Here is a 20,148-nt window from a genome sequence, read left to right as displayed (position 1 = left end):
AATACGGTAATTACATATATTTTGAACTAATCACATTCACAAACTAACATCCTGTTAAATTGTAGTAGCAACGATTTCTTTAAAATTATATCCATCAGAACGAAATAAATAACATACATTCACACCTGATTGATAATTGGACATTAAGCTCGCCTGAAAACTAGGCGATTACTTTTTACATTCACAGAAGGCGTGGATTTACAAAATATTGCATTTTTTTTTTTCCAACCCTCACATAGGAAACCATAATTTATATAAATTATATATAATTTTCTTTTATTTATTAATAAATTTCTTAATCCTCAATTGTTTGTTTCCATTTTTTATATCAAAATTGTTTAGTGTAAATCCTTTTAAATTCTCCCCTACCTAAACAATAATATTAGCGAGCTACATTGTATGGTTTGAATTTGATCCCCCTCTAGCTTCTGACAGGAAGAAGAGGAAACGACATAATTCGTTATGTTTCAAGCGCCTTGTTGGCCTTAAAGTTCGGCTTTTCAAAGAATAAAAACTTGTTCCTGGAACATTCCACAGAACGGGACTGGAAAGCTGCTTTTAAAAACTAATGGGATGCCACAATATTTCTCTGGTTCATAAACGGCATAAGCTTTCAATTTGATTTTTTCTTTTATATTTTATCTGAGTCAACTTGTAAATGTAACATAATCGGCTTCTTTTTACTTCAAATAAATCTCTTCAAAACAGTGTTGAAGTGTCTAGTATATGTTTATCTTTATTATTCATTGAACATAAAAAACGAAAAAGAATCGCCAATAAAAATCATTGTCATAAATGATATTCCATATTAACCTGATCTCTATAACTTTCCAATAGACCTGAGATGCACTTCACTTGTATTTAATTTAGTAGAATTTTGGCATTATACATAATTACATTTGACTTTGCATTTTCCTTTTTTCTCGACTTGCAGCTTTCATTAACGGCCTCATTAGGGCCTCCTTCTTCGCTTTCCATATTAGATAAAATAGGATGTATAATTAAAATTCAAAACTCTGAAATATTTAAGAGAAAAATAATTCTGGTAAAAAACAAAAAACCTGAATCTCAATGCTAATTGAACTATAAGTATGTAGAGGTAAACATTTTTAAACACACAGTGAACTTAATTTTAATTAAAATGAACTGTAATTATTTTCAACTATATACAGTACTTACAAAGGTTTTTTTATAATGTGATTTCTTTTGACTACTGAGGTTTCGAATTTTTTTTGTTTCAAATTATTTATTTTATTATAGTGAGCTGTAAAAGGTTCTTAGGAACAGAAAATCTAATCTCAAACCCACAATCTCTGCATGATGTAATCTATAGTCCTTATCACTGTACGTTCTCTTTCAGCTTCTTTATTAATTCTGTTATTGTATGCAATAGATGCTTCCTAACGGAGCTGTACTGGTCCAGCAACAAACCAGCAGTGGAGTTCAATTAATTTTAAAATCACCACCTCCTCAAACCCAACCTAAACCGGGAATAGTTCTGGCAAATGGCAGTATTCAACCACAAGCCGTTATCGTGCAAGGAAGAACGCAAGCTCACCAGGTAAACTATTCTATAATGTTTGGTTTTCAAATTTCATCGTGTGCTTCTAGAAGAGATCACCAGTTTTTTTTTTTATTTATTTATTTGTTATCTACAAATATAATCACTGAATCTGAAGTAAGAAGTTTACTTGGCTGGTTGACCTGGAGGAGAATGAAGATTACAATAGCATAAGTTCAAAATTTGGGTTTGTCGAGAGTGCTTCAAAAACCCCATTTAAATATATTTTTTAAACTTTATGTTTACTTGACATGTTTAAACTTGTTAAAGTAATGCCTATAAAAATGGTTTTTAGAAGGTATCATCCAGCTTTGTGGTAACAGCATTTTTTTTTTTGTTGTTCAAAACTTTGTATTAGTTGATGAAACTTATTACAACTAATTCGAAGTACAACTAAGAAAACTTATCCAAACTTAGAGAAAAGCGACAAGAAAAATTCACTTGCTTTAAAATACTTTCTTTTTTTTTCTTTTAAAGGTTTTACGGCTGGTGCCGGGCCAAATGCATCTCCAGCAAATTCAGACTTCATCTGGGCCCACTCTTATAGCTGTACCGTCTCCAGCAATAGCTCAACAGCCTAAATCCAGTTCACCATCTCCACAGCACAATTCCCCTACAAACATCGCAGCTCTTGCTCAGAAAAAAATTAAAAAAAAGAAAAAGAAAGAAGAAGAACCTAGATTAGATCTCGCTAATCTCATTAAAATTTCAGGTATTAAAAATTGCTGAAATATTTCTTTTCTTAATTTTTTATATTTTATTTATTTATTTTTTAACATTTGGTACAATCTGTTAAATAAATAATTAAACAACAATTACATGCTAAAAATAATATATATTACACTTTAGTTCGAACTTTTTTAATTGACTGTAGTTGAAAGGCATTATTCAAGTACATGACTGAGTTGGTATCATTGTGTATTCTTGTTTTTAATTTTAAATCTTAATTGAAATTCATTGAAAAACACACTGAAATCGTTTTCCGTTTTATTTTCGGGTGACAGCCGCATGGCGAACAAAAGGTAATGAACTTTTCATTAAGTCAGTGTTAGGTGTAAGAAATTATTGGTACTGTCTATAATGTACCAAAAATTTAATTGAAAAACTACATTAATAGCTAAAGACATTTATAAGTTTGAACGTTGTTTTATATTACTTCACGTACTGATTTAACAGTATGCAGCTGTAGGAATTTTGATGGATTAGAACCGTAATGCTTGCTTCAACGAAGCTTGTTCATAAGGAAAAAATGTTTTGGATTTAATAGGTCTTATCTAGTTCCCTTACCATAAGCGTAAGTTTTTTTTATTATTATTATTGTTATTATTACTATTATAAAATTTGAGACGCCTGAAAATCTGAAATCTTGGTGCCCGAAGCTTTTTTTAGTGCACTACTGGTCTGCGAATAGTGTTTTCTCGTTACAGATAACACTTACATCACCGGATAGTGAGCTGTACGAAGCTTCTGAGAAGGAGAAGATCTAAGAGTAAGCAACTGGATTCGAAGCCGGGATCTCCGAAAAAGGAATCCAGTATGCTAACTACTGAGCGTAATCCCTTGCCTTATAATTATTGCTCTTTGATGTATCAATCGCTTCCTATAAATGACAAGTAAATGCACATTTTGAATCAAATAAAAAAAAAAAATTCTAGCAGTACAAATTTTGGTAAGAATTGAAATTGTTCTTTAATTTCGGTTTTCCTAACTTACCAAAGATCTTAAAATAATTTTCTTAAAAAGAGCTATTTATGTTGATTGCTCATCGCAGAATTTATTTGTCGTGGTGTGTTTTTCGTTTAAGTTTGAAAGGTTCAATCCTTCATCGTCACAAAATTACTCACATGTCAATACATATTAATTGTGAACATATGTTTTAAAAATGTTAAAGTATTCAGGTAAATATGAAGTTGTTAACTTCTACAAGAACTAATAGTTTATACATTAATTAAAATAATTAAAAAGCAATGTTATCGTAATTGCTTATCAGACAAGTTTTAATTTATGTACTTTCAAAGACAGTAACACACTAGTTTTATATATTTATTCTTTAACAGTTTATTTCAACTGAGACCATTTTCTTTAATTCGTTTCCTTCATTATTAATTGAATCATTTAAGCTTGATAGAATCGTTTTTAGGTTTCCTGAGGTTAAAAGTGTCTTTTACGAATTGGTCTGTCTGTAAGAGCAATATAATCCAAAATAGTAGATGGGTATGATGGGCTATAAAAAACAAATTCTAACAGTATCTACATTAGTTTCATCTATGTTAAAGGGGTATTTTTGAATTTTGTTGTTGGAAGCAAGTTCACTAATTCCTACTATTAGGAACTGCCTCGAGTTTGCACTCTCATTGACATTGATTTGAAGCTGCGAATCCTACCCATCAACTTCCAACTTTATGAAATTTTCATGTTAGAAATATCATTTTACTGATGCATATCGCGTTCAAATCACGATTTATAACTTTATTTATACTTACTGATCCAAAGTACTTATCATCAAGACAATTTCTGATTCTTCTGATAAACACATTTTATTATAATTTATGTCATTTATGTAATTTTTTATTGCACCAAATTTTCATTAATTTTATTAAATCCATATATTACAGCGAACTGGCTTTCAACCGGGCTGCCTAACCACCCCACCCTCAAAAAAAAAAAAAAAAAAATGCCCTTAATGGAATTATTCCAGAAAAATGTTTCTTACAAAAGTTATAAAACTATTTGTGAGTAATAATTATACTGTGTTTAAAGTCTGTAATGTACGCTGGCAAACGCATTTTATTTTATTGTATTTTTGTTTTTCTTATTAACGTCATAATTATTGTTTTTTTTTATTATCATTTTTTTTATGTATGAAAATGGCCAGCATAAGTGCCTGTGACATCAAATAAATTCTCAACAATATTAATGAAACTTTAATGCTGTAAAATTACTCAAATGATATCAATAGCAATAAAATGTCAATTAATAAACATATGCTTTTTTCGAACGTTTCTATATAACTGAAATAACGAACTAAAGTATGAATGAAATGTTGGAGACTTGTTGGTTTATGTTCCTTTTGTCGTTTAATCAACTCTTATCTTATACTCTTTATGCTACGTTTTTGTTAAGGATAAGATATTTGTGGAATAAGTTTAATTGAATATATTTAGTTCGTACTTAACGTTGGTGAGCATTTTTAATAGTCACCAATCAGTTAAATCCAATTTCATAAATTAAAAAAAAATATCTGTTTCAGTATTAAAATAATACAATACTATGAATGTCAATCGAAGGAATCAATCATTACTTCAATTTCTTTCGAACATTGTTAATATTCTAAAGAGCTCCTTTAATGTTGCCAACGAAGTTGGAATTTAAAGTAAGAGTAACTCTTTTAGTTCCACAAAATGTACAGTATTTGACAAGTTTTCTCAATCGAAGCGCAGGTAATGATCGACTGCTCACTGCCTGCTACTCTTCTGTGATAAGATATTGTAATCGTAAAAATTTTCTATTTGAAGTATTTTCTGAAAATATATGTAAGTTTTGAGGTCCCCTGATGCCGACTGAGTAGTTTTTACAAAATAGTCTCCTATTTACTTTAGTTGTTAATAGCGGCCAATTCCTAATGCAAGAGCACAATGCTCGTATAGGACGTCTGGATAATACAGATGCTTCACAGAATTCCTCACGGGGCATTGTACAGAGAGGCCACTTAAATATGGAATTTTCTGTAATATGCGGTCCTTTCTGATGTGTACTGCAAGAGGGGATTGGGGGAATTAAGTATAATGTTATAGAAATACCTCTTTCAGTTCATTTCAGAACTCATTAATTTGTTCCTTTTTCGAAAATTACTCCTAGGTTTTTCTGTAAACTTCGTTTATTTCTATACATTATTTTTTTACAATCATTCTATTTAAAAAGTCGTAAGGGAATTCTTAGTAAGCATAGGTTGCAGTAACTGGTTTCATCTTCATCATAATCTATCCTCTTCTACCGCCTAGGCAGTGTTGAGGCCTTACATAATCTTCTCCTATCCCTGGCAAGCTCCTTCCCCTTCCTCCATTCTACTCCCTTCTCCAACAGGTTCTCTCTTCTTCCCATGTCCTTCGAGGGCGGCCGCGTCGTCTTCTTCCTTCTGTACGTGCTTCGTACACTGCCCTAGAAATTCTATTTTCTGCCATTCTCATAACATGACCGAACCATCTGAGTTGATTCCTTTTAATAATCTCTATGGCCGGTTCAATGTCCAGGGTCTCTTCTCACTGTAACATTCCTGATTCTATCTCTCTTCGTTTTCCCTAAAATCTTTCTTAAATAGCGCATTTCCAACGCTTGGAGTTGGCTCCGATGTCTCTTAGTTACGATTCACTAGAGTAAGATAGAATCGGTAGAAAAACAGTTTTAAAATCAGCGACTTTGACTCGCGCAGAGACTTCTTTCTTTCCTATAAAACTGTTTCTGATGGCGTGGAAAAACCCTTCCACCTGCCGCACCTATTCTTGCTCTTATCTCTTCGTCCATTCTTCCTTCTTCACTTAGATGGGCACCCAGGTATTTAAACCTTTTCACCTGTTCCAGTACAGCTCCCTTGACCTTCACCAATAGTCTTCTCTCGCTGTCACCCACTACCATAGACTTGGACTTCTCTACATGTATCTCCATTTTAATTTTAGATAACTCATCCATGAGAACTTTAATATTAAACTGAAGGTTCTTTTCAGAATCTGCTGCCACCAGTATAACATCTGTATAAGCCAGTATACTGAATCCTACCATCCGTGAATGTCTGTAACCTACGTGTAACTTCTTCATTCTTGCTTCGCATTTTTTAATTATCTCATACATCAGTAACTGGGTTACAGTAACTATTAGTGGGGCAGGCTTCTGTGTATATTTTCCAAAAGTAATATTTGTGAGAAATAAATGTAAATCAGTATTCTTAGTTTGAAGAATATTTACATATGTGGTAGTTTGAGAAAGTCGTTTAAAGAGTTCAGACTAGACTTTGAGGCAAAGTAGAGTTAGGTTTTTTCCAATTGAAGGTGTACTTCCTTGCAGAGCAAGTTACACCTGCTACTTCTCATCTTTTGCTAACGCATGCTTTAGGGTGTAACATTTAACAGTTCAATGCTTTGAACACCAAACCTCATCTTTCAAAAATTGTGTTCATAAAAGCTATGTTAGCTGGACGAAGAGACTTTTTTTATTATTTATGTCTGGGTTCGTTTCTTATGGGACTAGTTTTAAGGTAATGTGAGAATTTTTGCTAGTCCCTCCCTCCCCAGCAGTTGGTCCACGGTAATACAATAAACTTCAATTCATATTAATTATTTATAAATGTATTATTAATTCCTTGAAGTTCAAATGACATTTTTTTGTTTTTAATATGAATTCCTTTTTAAATGAGTATATAAGTAAATATTAATTGCATGTAAGTGTGATATGATAAAATTAAGGAAGCGATTCTCTAATGTTATGGGCGAAGCTCATGGAGTCCTGATTCTTTTTCTCTAATTGTGCATGCGCGCAAATGCACGCTTGTATTACACTTTTAATAAAGTTACGAGTAGTAATCCTTATCTGGTGAATATTTGATGCGTACAATTGTTTCACTATCTTTTTTTTCTTTTACTTTATATAAATAAATGTACTTCTTAACTGATTGGTGTACTAGTTTTAGCCATAAATGGAAAATTAGAACTTTGGATATTACAAATCCCCCTCTCATTTTCTTAGTTGGAATTCAATTAATTGAGCATCATTAATATTCATTAATCCTTTATATTTTAATTTTTGTGGTGAGATTTGCAAACACTTGCATTGTGCATTATATATTTAAACGCTGTATTTTTGCTTTTCTATTCAAATGAATTTCAGGAATTGATGAGGAAGATGTTAGCCCAGCTGTTAACCATAATCAGTTGTCAAATCAGAGTGTAAATAGATCTACTTGCTCGTCACCGCGACCTAGTACTCCAAGACAACAGCCAATACAGCAGCAACAACTACCTGTTCAACACCAAGCAAAGCAAATGAGTCCTACTCATTTATTGAGTCAACTTCAGGCCCACACTCCGTCACAAGTAGGTTTTATTTATCAGTATCAATTTACTATTTAATTTTTTAGAAAAGTATTTATAAAAAAAATTTCAGATTTTATTTCGTTTTTTTTTAATTAAATGGCAACGAGTCAGTTACTAATAATAATAATAATAAGCTTTATTAAAAATATACAATTCCATATTACATAATTGAATTAAAGTAAATTAAAGCGGTACTCTTGGTCGATAGACCATCAGAGGTATTGACCTTGATTAAAACAAATATAACATAAATTACATACTTTTATAAGGTATAAATGATTAAATTTCAAATCAGAAGTAAACCATTACAAAACCTGAATAATTAATACAACATATAAATACTTACAAAATATAGAACTTATTTATTTTATTATTTATTGTTTTTGTAGAAAAAAATAGAACTATTAAACATACAAAATTATACTGATATTACTTTTAATTAGATTACTTTTGCGTATAAAATTCCTTAATTAATAATTAAATTCTCCTATCATAAACCGTCTGTAGCCACCCGCGATTATTATAAATTTATACAACGCCTGCCAATTTTTCCCGTTTAAATACAAAATAAATTCTCGATAATTTAAACTTTTACTTTTGAAACACATGTATCTAAATTCACTTAGCACGGGACAAACACCAACAAAATGATAGGTATTTTCTATTTGTCTGAGATTACATAAAGAACAAAGCCATCGATCTTTACTTCTGTTTACTGCATAGTTCAAATTTAACAGTTCCGATCTTGCCTTTATAATGGTACTCATCATATTTATATTCTTACTATTCAATGTAATATACGCATTCTTATCTAGATTCAAATTCACATCCTTATACATTAAATGAAAATTGGACTTTTCCACTCTATTAAACAATTCATTACTAAATTCTAACTTTAAATAATTGATTACTTTATTTAATTCACATTTTATATCGGTATCTTTTAACCAGTTTATATTATTAGTCCTTGTTTATTACTTAATTCTACAAGTTTCGGATACCAGAAAATATTTTCTTTAATTATTTGTTCGGCAACAATTAACGGTAAACGGTGTTCAGGCATATGAAATACTTTATTTAAATACTGCAGGTGCAATTTCAATGTATGTAGTTTCAATGTGTAAAGGGTCTCTTTTAGTCTCTATGTATAATACATAATCAGGCGTATTTTTTGGGAGAGCAAACAACTTCTTAATAAAAAATTTGTAAACATCCTCCACCTCCTTTATGTTATCATATCCCCAAACCTGGGCTCCATAACTAATAATTGATCTACTGACAGCCTCAAAAACTTTATACTTTGCTGCTAAATTAATATTCTTATTACCAATAAAAGAGCGCCATGTGGAATGCATCCCAAATTTTGCTATGGTCAATCTATCTTTAAGTGTTTCTTCAACGATAATTGTGGGGTGAGACCAACTCCAAGGTACTTGTAGTAGTTGACGAGTCAGTTACTACTTGTTTGCTAGTAATAATTAAAATAATCATTTTTAGTAAAAATAAATATAGCTAAAAAGAAGTTAAATAAAGTAACTATTGTAAACTGAAATAGATTGGCGTTAATAGCGCACTGCCAGAAAAAAAAAAATAACTAAAATTAAACAGAAATAGAATGAAAAAAAAGAATAAAATTAAAAAGCAAAACAATAAGTACCTAGGGAAGGGATTAGCTATGCGGTTAGCATACTGGACTCCCACGCGGAGGTCCCGGGTTCGAATCTAGCTGCTGACCCTAGATTTTCTCTTCCTAGGAGCTTCTTACAGATCACTGACAGGTGATGGACATTGTTGTCTGAAAAGAAAGAACACTGTCCGGAGGCCGGCAATGCACTGGAAAAAGCTTCGGGCGCTAATAATCTCAGCTGTTGATGCGCAAAAAAAAGAAAAAAAGAAAGTATCTAAACAGATCTAAAATGTATAAATAAATGCATACGTCTAAGAAGTTAGTTAGATAAATGAAGTACGAAAACAATAATAAGAATTAAAAAAAACAAATTGGCTCCGACTCAAATGTCTTTACATTAAGAACATTTATTACTAATTCTTGGTTCCTTTTTCTAATTAGAACAATTTCAAAATTCCAAATAAGATGACAAAATAATATTTAAAGAAAAGTATGTATATAATAGTTTTTAAATAAAATTACAACCTGAAAGAGAATAAGTCTTGATACAAAAAATAAAAATAAATAAATTTAAACAACATTCTATGATATGATAAAAATTTTAAACTGTTAACAAAATGAATTATGAAAATGAATAAAAAAGTAAATGTGAAAACAAAGCAAAAAGGTTAGGACCAATTAAACGTGAACTTCTATCAATTCAATTGGTGTACAACGTGCAATTGGTCAATCGATGCCCCTCTGGGAAAGGGTCTAACTAACTGCAAACCTTTGAAACATGTAGTTTTTGATAATCAACCTATTCGATAAATAGCAAGTATTGAATCATACAGAAGCTGCATATTATTAGTTCCGAGCGAACATATAAGTAATAAATTATTTTTTATTGAAACTACTAGGATGTGAGTTTTTGTTAATAAGAAGAGAGAAAAGGCTGTAGTTAAGACCCAACGATCTGTTGCGGTCTTAATATGTTTAGTTTTACCTTATAACCTAGAAGTCACCAAAAGTACTTCACTTCACTTTTAAATTAAAAAAAGTAATCGAGTAAACTAAACATTAGGTGGCATGTTTGTCAAGATTAAGGTACGATTTATCTCATTGGCCGGTGTATTAAAGCTTTGCAGCCGCTGTTTCACAATAGATTGAAGTTACTGAACCAACTAATTCTTAAAACAAAATTCTGAATCAAATCAAACTGAAATCGATGATGTCATAGTGTTTGGATGTTAAGCGTGAAGAGTTTTGCTATATCAAGTTCTCCCAACCAATAGTACTAAACTTTTCAGACGAAATATGATTAAATTTAAACAATATTTTAGGTTGGAAATTCTGGCTTGAGAGTTTCTGTCGGAGAAGATGGAACTATGCTACTTCATCAAGCTGAACAGGTATCTTGAAACTTAAATCAGCCTTAATAACTTCGTGAATTATTTTTTTAAGAATTGAGGAGCAGTAAATTTTTCTTCATACAAACCTCTTTTTCATCGAGTTTCAGCAAATATTGTACAAAATCTGAAGAAGCCAATACAGGTGAAAAAGAAATTCATTTAAAAATATGTTTCACCGCCCCTCTGTACTTCAAAAAATAATTTTAATTTAAAGATATCACTCGCTTATTTATTTACTTAGTCTCTCCTCATCGCAGTATAGAGGATAGCACTCACTTTTGTAGTACAAATTAAATCAAATACATTATGTACGTTCTACATTTATTTATACAATTTGTGACTGTATCCCATTGTACAGTGTAATAGGGCTAATACTTCATTTTTATTATAAATATAGTTATTTGTTAAATTGCACGCAATAATAGTAATATCAATGGGAAACTGAATTTTTAAGCAATAAATTATTACATATAAATGTACATATTTATACATATACATATAAGTATTTATACATATAAATGTATATTGTCTCTAAATATGCTTAAGCTGAGCCCTCTCAAAACTATAACTTTCTGAAACTTATCGCTGTAATACTTAGTACTTACGTGAATTTTCTCTCCAACAATTTTGTATTAGTAAATTCATTTTTCATAAATTAGTTTTAGTTAACTTGGGAATTCCTTATCTGTTTAGCATGTATAAGATGATAGACTTAATTAACCGTAAATTTCACTTCACAATTAGTATAGAGTTTTGGATTTGAGAGTTCAGTTTTCAGACGCAGTTTTGGCTGAAAAAGTTATTGAACAGTTTTTATTGGACCGTGACGTCCCTCTTTTATTATTTCAGCAGACAACAGTAACCCCTAGTATAGCGGCTGCTGCACAATCTCAACTAGCTCAACTAATAGCTGAACATGGAGGCCAAATTCTGCAGGTATTATTATTATTATTACTAATTATTAACTAAATGGAGTTCATGAAATAAAAATATATAGATAAATATCATTAAAAACTTTTATTAAACAAATCTTAAAAATAGTTGTTAGTCATTGAGTTCCAATCCTTCCTCCCCGAGTAGAAAGATGTTTTCTTTAAAATCAACGTTAGTGTTTGTTATCTTGATATTCGCTGAGGCTAGCACTGTTTTACGTCGTTTCCTTTAAGTTGTTAGCTTAATCCCGAGTTTCCACTTTCCAGAAAGAGTTTCAAACCTTTTCATGTGCATATGTTTCGAGACATTCGTAGGAAATTACTGCAGAGATTGCAGAAGCCCGTCAATGGAGTTTTTCTACTTTTCTACCTATCAGAGAGATTTTAAGCAATTCATCCTTTAGTATTTGTCTCAAATAATAATGAGTATGTGTAAAAAATTTTAATTCTTTATACCACTTTCCAATTTATTTATTTATTTTTTTCAGAGTAATGCAAGCCTGTCAAATAATTCTTCAAAAGAAACATCATTTATGCAGTCTCTTCAAGTGAGATTCTTTTCGCCAACTTTATTTATCCGTTGTGAAGTTATTAAAATTGCTAATTCTCAATTTAATATTATTTTTTAGACTGCAGTTTTACATCTTACTGGTTCAGGTGCAGAAGGAGTCGTCCTCAAGGGTAATTTAAATGCTGGACCAGTTGTAGTAAATGCAACAGGAGTCAGAAGGGGTGCCACTGCAGGAAGTATGGTCGTAACTCCTACTTTACAACAAAATGGTGTAAGATTTGTTACCGACTTAAATGGTTTACAACATGCCGGAGGATCAGCAGGGGGTGCCAGCAGTGCAGCCGCGCTTGCAGAGCATAATAGGTTGATTGTATCTGGTTTAACACCTGCAGCTCTCTTAGAACAAAACAGAGTTCAAATAGTAACTGGTGTGCCAACATCTACGGCAGCCGCACTTTCATTGGAACAGCAGCAGAATAGACTGATAGTCTCAGGCAATCCTAATGTACTTGCCCAACAAGGACGTGTACTTGTGTCCGCTGGCTCTTTAGAACAACAAAATAGGTTACAAATAGTAACTAGTACCAATAGTGCCGTCTCTTTAAGTACTGAACAGAACAGGGTTATTGTGTCGAACATGCCCAGTAATGTTTCATTAGACCAACAAAATAGACTGCAAATACTTTCTGGGGTTCCAACATCAAATGTTTCTTTAACTGAACAGAATAGGGTTCAGATCGTTTCAGGCATTCAGAACTCTTTAACCGAGCAAAACAGAGTAATATTGTCTGGTGTTCAGGGTTCAAATATGTCTTTGGAGCAGCAGAATAGAGTTCAGATTTTATCAGGAGGTCAAAACACAGGAACTATGGCTTTGGAACAGAACAGGGTTCAAATCATGTCAGGTGTACAAAGTTCTCTTACAGAACAACAGAATAGATTACAAATTGTATCCGGTGTACCGAATTCGAATACATTATCGCTTTCCGAACAGAATCGTGTACATATTGTCTCAAATATGCCAAGTGCCAATACTTTACTATCTGAAAAACAAAATGTAGTTCAAATTGTTAATTCCAATATTTCGTTGTCTGAGGAGCAAAACAGATTACAAATAGTTTCTAATGTAGGTAATGCATCTTTGACAGACCAAAATAGGCTTCATGTAGTGAACAGTTTACCAAATTCAAATTCTCTCTCATTATCCGATCAAAATCAGGTACATATGGTTAATGTACCGGTTTCAAGTTCTGTACCATTGTGTGATAGTAGTCAAGTACAATTAGTAACAAGCCTATCCAATTCCGTACCAGAGCAAAGTAGAATTCACTTTTCTTCAATTCAAAATTTGAATTCTGGACCCCAACATGAACAAAAAAGATTGCAAATAATAACATCCGTTCCAAATTCGTTGTCTTTATCTGATCAGAGTAAAGTCCAAGTCGTAACAAGTTTACCAACAAATACTGTATTTAATGAAAATCAAAATAAAGTTCAAGTTGTTTCCAACTCAGTGACTCAAAGCAACGTTTTATCCGATCAACGCCAGAAAGGATTAGTAAATTTTCAAGAAGATAGCCATATTCATGTTAATGATCAAGTACATATTCCTACTTCTTTGGCTAGGAATATAAATCAAAATGTCCAGGTCGTTTCTGCTTTAGTTAACAATGATAAAAAACAAAATGCGATTGAAGGAATATCTCAGACACGAGATGGAGTAAGCGGAATAAAATTTCAACCATACATTAAACCTTCCGAAATTAGAATAATTGCACAAAATGTACATAAAGAAAAAGATTTGGTTCGAACTGAGGAAAGGGAAGATAAACAGCAAATAGGTGGAAGTAATTCAAGTGAAACTCATTCGAGTGTAGTTAATGAAGTGCCGCGTGTGCAGTTTGTGTCCAACAACATGAGTGAGGATTGTAACAGAATGCATGTTGTTGGAGCCAACAATCATACAAATGTAACATCTCAGGGCAGCCAGGTAGTCAGAGGCCAAGTGATATATCCTTCCGAAACTTTAACACCTAAGATATCAAAGAACTCTGTAGGTACAGGAGCGTCTTATACAGGAATAAGTTCACCTCCTCCATCCTCAACCTCACCATTTAATAATAGACCAAATTTGACTGTTGTAACCCAACCTCAGAGAACAGTGGAGCAACCAGTTCAGCAATCAAACAAAAATGAACAAGTTACTAAGACTCAGCAGTCACAGACACAAACACTAACGCAAACTCATACTCAAACCAGAAGAACTTATGATAATGCTTTCCTGGATAGTATTGCACAGGCTCATCCTAATTTAGTTATCAACAAATCACCTGCACCAATTACATCACCCAAGCTTGCTAAAACTAAAAAACCCATCAAGAAGGCTGCACTCGTAAAACCGATGATGGCAGAGGATAGAACTTGTCCCGAAAAAGAAGATTCGCCTAATTTGGTGCCTATAAGTGTTAGTAGTAACGACCATAATGTGGTATCTCGAGTTCAAACCATTCAGCTCACACCTCAAAAACAGCAGGTTTGTTATTTTTTTAAAATACATTTTATGTATAAATTTATTGTTTAAACTTTAGTTATTGTATAAGCTAATTAAGTATTATTTTCCGTTTCTTACATGTCTAACGCAGCTAGTATAACTGTATATAATGAACAATGTATAGCGGTATGAAAAGTGGTTAAGCCAAAATTTTGACGAATATGTGTTATCTAGTGCATAAAAATATAAATTTTTTTTGGAAAATAGGCAACAGGATGCGTTATTTTAGCCTTAGAATAACCTACGTGGGTTTTTGATTCACATCATTATTGGTGGTGTAAAGCTAAATATTTTACTATCTAGAGCTAGTCAGTTATTCATAAATTGTATGCGTAAGAAAATATTACCAGTTAACCAGTTTTCACACCAAATAGAGGCCGATTTAAAGATTTCAAATCTGTTTATTCCCTTTTATTATTAGCCCATTTAGACTACTAGGTGTACCAATCAAAAATTGCTTAATTTCTTAGTTCTGTTTGGTTTGGGTACTCTTCGTGCCGTAGTAAAAATTTTCGTCTATAACTGGATAGTGTAAATATATAAATCTGAGGGAGCAGGGACATTGATATTGAGGCTACCTCCTCCTGGCAAGTTTGCTTCTCTTCTGCTAAGAGTTTTGCCCACCCTTGGTTTGTTTTTGGAGTTCTTTTTGTGGTCTTGTAGACTGCCTTCACTTGGGTAAGACTATTAATGACTAACTTGAAGCGGTTAGGAAGGGATCGGAGTCCAAGCAGAGCTGAAGAAGGTTTTTAAGGAACTGTCTGATAACCGTCAATAAGAGGGATGGATTCGTTATATACGGTTGTTAAACGTGACCCCAGTAAAGCGTACTGTGAACACTTAGAAGGAGAAGACCGCAAGGAAGGCCTTAATTGAGTTAACTAAGAATATGGACATGACCTGGGAAGATGAATGTGAGACAGAGGAGGAGAAAAGCGTATGCTATAGTCGCTTGGCATATTTTGTAGTCAGAGACGAAGGTTCTTTAGGAACTGGTAAAGCCCACTTGAATGAATAGAATGCACGACCCGCAATGTGATGGCAGATAAGGAAATTAAAAATATGGCGAAACTTCCAAATTAAAAATTTGATTACACAAATGTAGCTATTAGAATTGTCTTCTATACGTTCTTTTGTTTTTAATATTGCAGCAGTTGAAGCAAATCCAGGCACAAGTGACTGCACTTAGTAATAATAAGTTTAGAACATCTTGTGATCAAGCAACTTTACAAAGACTGATAAGTGAGCAACACAAAATCATTTTAGGAGGGAAAATTGTTCCGACTGTACCTGGTCAGCATGCTCAAGGAGTTACTTTTGTGAGTTTTTGTTATTCATGTGAATTTCTTAAAAAAAATTTTAAATGTAAATGTTTCTTTAAAACTGCAGTCAGAGAGGAATTTACACTCTTCTTACTGCGCCACAGTATTTTCTGAGATAATCAAGTATATTATCTTATTTTATCTTCCATAATGATATGTGTTTGGTTGATTTTTGTAATAGTTTACTAAAAAAGACTGTTCGCTTGTAAAGGGCATACTTAAAGAGCAGAAAATATTGCTACATGTAAAAATGCAAAAATTATGTAGGTTTCCAACAACAGTAGTTGTTCATCAGTGCGATTAGTACCAGTATCGGCCAGCAATCGAGTACCTACAAGTAAATCAGAGCAAACGTCAGTTCAGCAATCGAATCAGATTTCTGTGGTGCCACCTCTTCATCAGCATCACAGTTCAGGAACAACGTCAGCAAATCAGCCAAACGTAACGACCCACGCTAATAAAGCAACTTCTCCTATTCCTTTACAGGTAAATAAGTTTTAAAAGTTTTCGTTCATATACCAAATTTCCACTCTTTCAGATTTGAAAATAAATGTTTTGGTAATGCAATTATAAGTCTTTCTTTTATTTTTAATAAATAAACTAAAAATTTACTTTTTGCATTTATAGCAACAAGTATCCACACAAACCCCTCTTCAAGCACCACCGCAGCCTATTTTCTCACGTGCAAAACGAGCATCTCTGTAAGTGCTTATTAATTTATAATAGCTACTTCGTTATTTTTTTATCTTCTTTGAAGTATCTTACTCACTGTCTTATGACTGTGTTGTCTGTAACACAAAAAATGCTCCATCAGGTGCCAATGACTTCTTATGTTGACTCGCCTTTATTTGTACAAAATTCTTGAATGTTTATGAGGGGTTTACAAAGAATATTATTCACTTCATATTTCTCAAATTGGTTCAACTTACTAGCAATCATGTATTGCAAACCATCTAGTGTTCACAATCAATTATAATTAAGCATCCGTCATTTATCAATTACGCATATTACAAATACTGAAAAGAATAAGATATTTATCGTATTGTGTTTGTGATCTTGTTTGCACCTTAACCATTAGTGTTTATGAGTCAAAGTCCCGACCTAACCTTTGAAGGAGTGATTTACCTTTAAAGACTCAATGGCGAAATACAATCTTTAAGGCATTGATGAAAACTCGTTTCTCAATTTTTTTGAAAATAATGAAATCGAATTTTAAAAAAAGGAACCACGAAGTAAGCAATAAAAATTACAGTGATTCTAAACAAAAATAACTGCATTTTTATTTTAATCGAAAATGGCGACAGAATTTTATTGGCTACTTTTTTTTTTTTTTTATTTATTTAGCCATTTACAATCTGTATAATACACTATACAATAAGTAAATAAGGAGATAGAAGTATAGAGGCGTGAAAGGCAGGAGGAAAGAAACTGCCCAGCGGCAGCACTTTCTACAGTATATTTATTTTAGGCCTTCAGACTGCGAGGAAGTCGCGGGGCCACTGGCGATTCAGTTGGCGAGGAGGATTGTCAGGGATATCAGAGGAGGCGAGAGACTGTACTAGAGAATTGGGGCAAGTGGAGAGAGCACTATGGAATTTTTGATATTTAGTCTTGGCTAACTGGTGTACGAAGGGGATGTTAAGGTCGTTGTGTAGAGTGAGGTTAGTCACGTAGAAAGGAGCGTCAGCTATCTGTCGGAGGAGTTTTGACTGAAATGTTTGTACAGTCCGTACGTTTGTAGGTTTGGCTGAACCCCACAGCTCTAGTCCGTAAGTCCACATTGGTTTGAGGATAGTACTGTATATTAATCGTTTGAGTTCAATAGGTAATTTGGAGCGTCGTCCAAGAAGTCTGTAAAGTAGTTTCGCACGTTTTGTCATAGCTTGTCTTTTAAGTCTAGTGTGTGGGTTCCACGTGAGTCGCTTGTCTATGTAGAGCCCAAGGTAGCGCACCAGATCTGTATGAGGAAGAGGATTGCTGTTGAAGAGGACAGGTGGACAGGAGCCCCGCCGGAGAGTAAACGTGGCATGCTGGCATTTCTATGGGTTCATTTTAATCCGCCACTTCTTTGCCCAGGATTCGATTTTATGTAAGTGTGTCTGTAATTTGTATGAAGCTGAAGTAGGATGTGTACTTGTGGAAAGTATGGCTGTGTTGGCTACTTAATGTAAAAATCATTTTAGATAGAGATAGAGACAGTCTAAGCGCTTTAATTAATCCTGCTGAGGATGCATCTTTTTTCACCCTTCAGCCAGAGGATTTCAGCTATCGAATCAAAGGGTTATTGGTCAGAACTAATCAGAGGGGATTAGTTTGTTAATGTTCTTTTTTCTTACCTAATTTATTCTTTCTAGATTTCTGTGTAATATCCCTAATTATTATTATTATTATTATTAATTACTTATTATTAATAATTTAAATCAAGTCAACATCTGAAGTCATTGACACCCGAAGCTTTCAAAATTTTTGTATTAGTGGTGCTAAACCAAAAACAACTAATATTTATATATTTAATTTTTAAGGGTAGCGTAAGTTAGAATTAAATTAATGTTTATTTCTATTTCATTATTTAGAATAGAACAGCAAATGCAAGCTGACCGTCAAGGAGCATTGGCACCTGATACTAAAACTCCTTTCTTAAGTAAAAGCGATGCTGTTAAAAGATTGATACGTTATCATACAATGAATGAGCCTGTCCTTAGTGAGAAAGATTTGGCTAAAGCTGATGAACTTTTTGAACAGACAGCCAAACATCTTCTTGACAAGAAAAATCATATGTACAATAAATACACATTTCTTATTCTCAAAGAAAGTACGGTACGTAGGTGCAGTAATTTGTTTATTTCTTTTTTAGATTTGTAATCTGTCGCTTTTGTTTGTTTTTTTCGAAATTATTTCTTACTTACTCTTTTTAGAGTAGAACTTATGTAAAGTAGAACTTTGCTTCTCGCGAAGGGAAGTATTCGATTGTTTCAGATTTTCGAAACTTAAGTTTTTAATGTATTAGACCAAATTGTAGTAGCTTAATAAAAGCCAAATCTAGAATAATATAGCTTGGTCCTTTAAGTATCACTTATACAATATAAGCTTCTGTAAAGAATATAATCTTTAATGAAAAAATGAAACTCCTTATTTTTACTAATACTGACCCTTGAAAACACATACAAAAAATATGGATGTATTTATTCTTTTTTTATTGATAACTGAAACATAAAGTAAAAAAATTGCAACCGTTCTTTTAAAAAACTTATATTTTTATATATGTAATGATTGCGGTTTGGTGTGTGTTTGTGAGTGGTGAGAGAGAGAGAGATGATAGATTTATTATTGATTATAATTTATCTTAAATCATTGATTAAAATCCAAGGCCTAGATCGGGAATCGAACCCAGTACCACAATACTAATATGAGAAATTTATAGTAAAGTAGGTTTGCTAGCCTAGCCGCCTCCGTCCACGATACCTAATTTGGTAGTTGGAATGTAAAGTCCGCCTGAAAAAATAGGCATACTTTACTTTTAATTTATCTTTAATTAAAATTAATTACTTAAATTATTATTTAACCAATTAGCTAGATATTTATTATTTATACAGAGACTGCAACAAACTAGTGAACTAGTGCTTTTGGAGAGACTTTTTGTAAATGATGAAACTGCTCGTTTGGAACAAAGTAAACAGGAGGCCGCATCACCTACTGTCGCCACTTCTTCTGGTATGTACAGATTTAAATTCCTGTAGTATTATGCCTGGAATATATATTTTTTTAAAGGAACTAATGCGCATTGTAAGATCATTGGTTAGAATGTGAAATTTTTATAACTTAGGAATAAGAATATGGAAACAAGTTATTGTCAGAACATTGCTGGTACGTTGATGCAATGAAAAACATGATTATGGCAAATAAAACAAAAAAAAAACAACAAAAAAATTCATGAATATGCAGACAATTTACTCAATTCTTCTACTAACTTTACTTCATTTCTTAAATGAACAGGTTTATCATATATTTTTAAATATTTCGAAGAATACAATTAGAAATCACTTTCCTCGTTTTTTATGAAGTCACGCACACTAGAAATTGACTTTTTGTACTATCAGCTGAAACCTCTAACTACTTGTAAAACCTCTGTGCCTTTGTATGGTGCTGGAAATAGGGCGTAAAGTCAATTTT

At 32.6% G+C, this 20,148-nt stretch overlaps 1 protein-coding gene and 1 long non-coding RNA gene across 7 annotated transcripts in view; one reads left to right on the top strand and one right to left on the bottom strand.

The window, feature by feature from the left end:
• The window catches only part of LOC141449399 (uncharacterized), a 45,928-nt gene that overhangs the window by 22,666 nt on the left and 3,114 nt on the right, over positions 1 to 20,148 (top strand). For 3 of the 6 annotated variants that reach the window (XM_074118823.1, XM_074118821.1, XM_074118822.1), the window contains 13 exons: positions 1,394 to 1,561; positions 2,039 to 2,273; positions 2,566 to 2,583; positions 7,439 to 7,644; positions 10,594 to 10,662; positions 11,512 to 11,598; positions 12,083 to 12,142; positions 12,224 to 14,638; positions 15,808 to 15,975; positions 16,246 to 16,464; positions 16,606 to 16,679; positions 18,552 to 18,795; positions 19,572 to 19,689. In XM_074118823.1, coding sequence (XP_073974924.1) covers positions 1,394 to 1,561; positions 2,039 to 2,273; positions 2,566 to 2,583; positions 7,439 to 7,644; positions 10,594 to 10,662; positions 11,512 to 11,598; positions 12,083 to 12,142; positions 12,224 to 14,638; positions 15,808 to 15,975; positions 16,246 to 16,464; positions 16,606 to 16,679; positions 18,552 to 18,795; positions 19,572 to 19,689 — 4,081 coding nt within the window. The remainder of the gene's footprint in view (positions 1 to 1,393; positions 1,562 to 2,038; positions 2,274 to 2,565; positions 2,584 to 7,438; positions 7,645 to 10,593; positions 10,663 to 11,511; positions 11,599 to 12,082; positions 12,143 to 12,223; positions 14,639 to 15,807; positions 15,976 to 16,245; positions 16,465 to 16,605; positions 16,680 to 18,551; positions 18,796 to 19,571; positions 19,690 to 20,148) is intronic. The other 3 variants (XM_074118826.1, XM_074118827.1, XM_074118825.1) reach the window with 1 other exon arrangement.
• LOC141449407 (uncharacterized) lies at positions 328 to 3,416 on the bottom strand. Its single transcript, XR_012455496.1, has 3 exons — positions 3,275 to 3,416; positions 2,007 to 2,174; positions 328 to 1,016 (listed from the first exon to the last, which is right to left on the bottom strand). It is a non-coding gene; the product is annotated as an uncharacterized lncRNA (long non-coding RNA).

This window comes from Rhodnius prolixus, unplaced genomic scaffold, assembly GCF_049639745.1.
Source record: "Rhodnius prolixus isolate KJV_2025 unplaced genomic scaffold, Rpr scaffold_2, whole genome shotgun sequence".
In the NCBI taxonomy this organism is placed as follows: domain Eukaryota; kingdom Metazoa; phylum Arthropoda; class Insecta; order Hemiptera; family Reduviidae; genus Rhodnius; species Rhodnius prolixus.
This window is presented reverse-complemented; position numbering and strand designations above follow the sequence as displayed.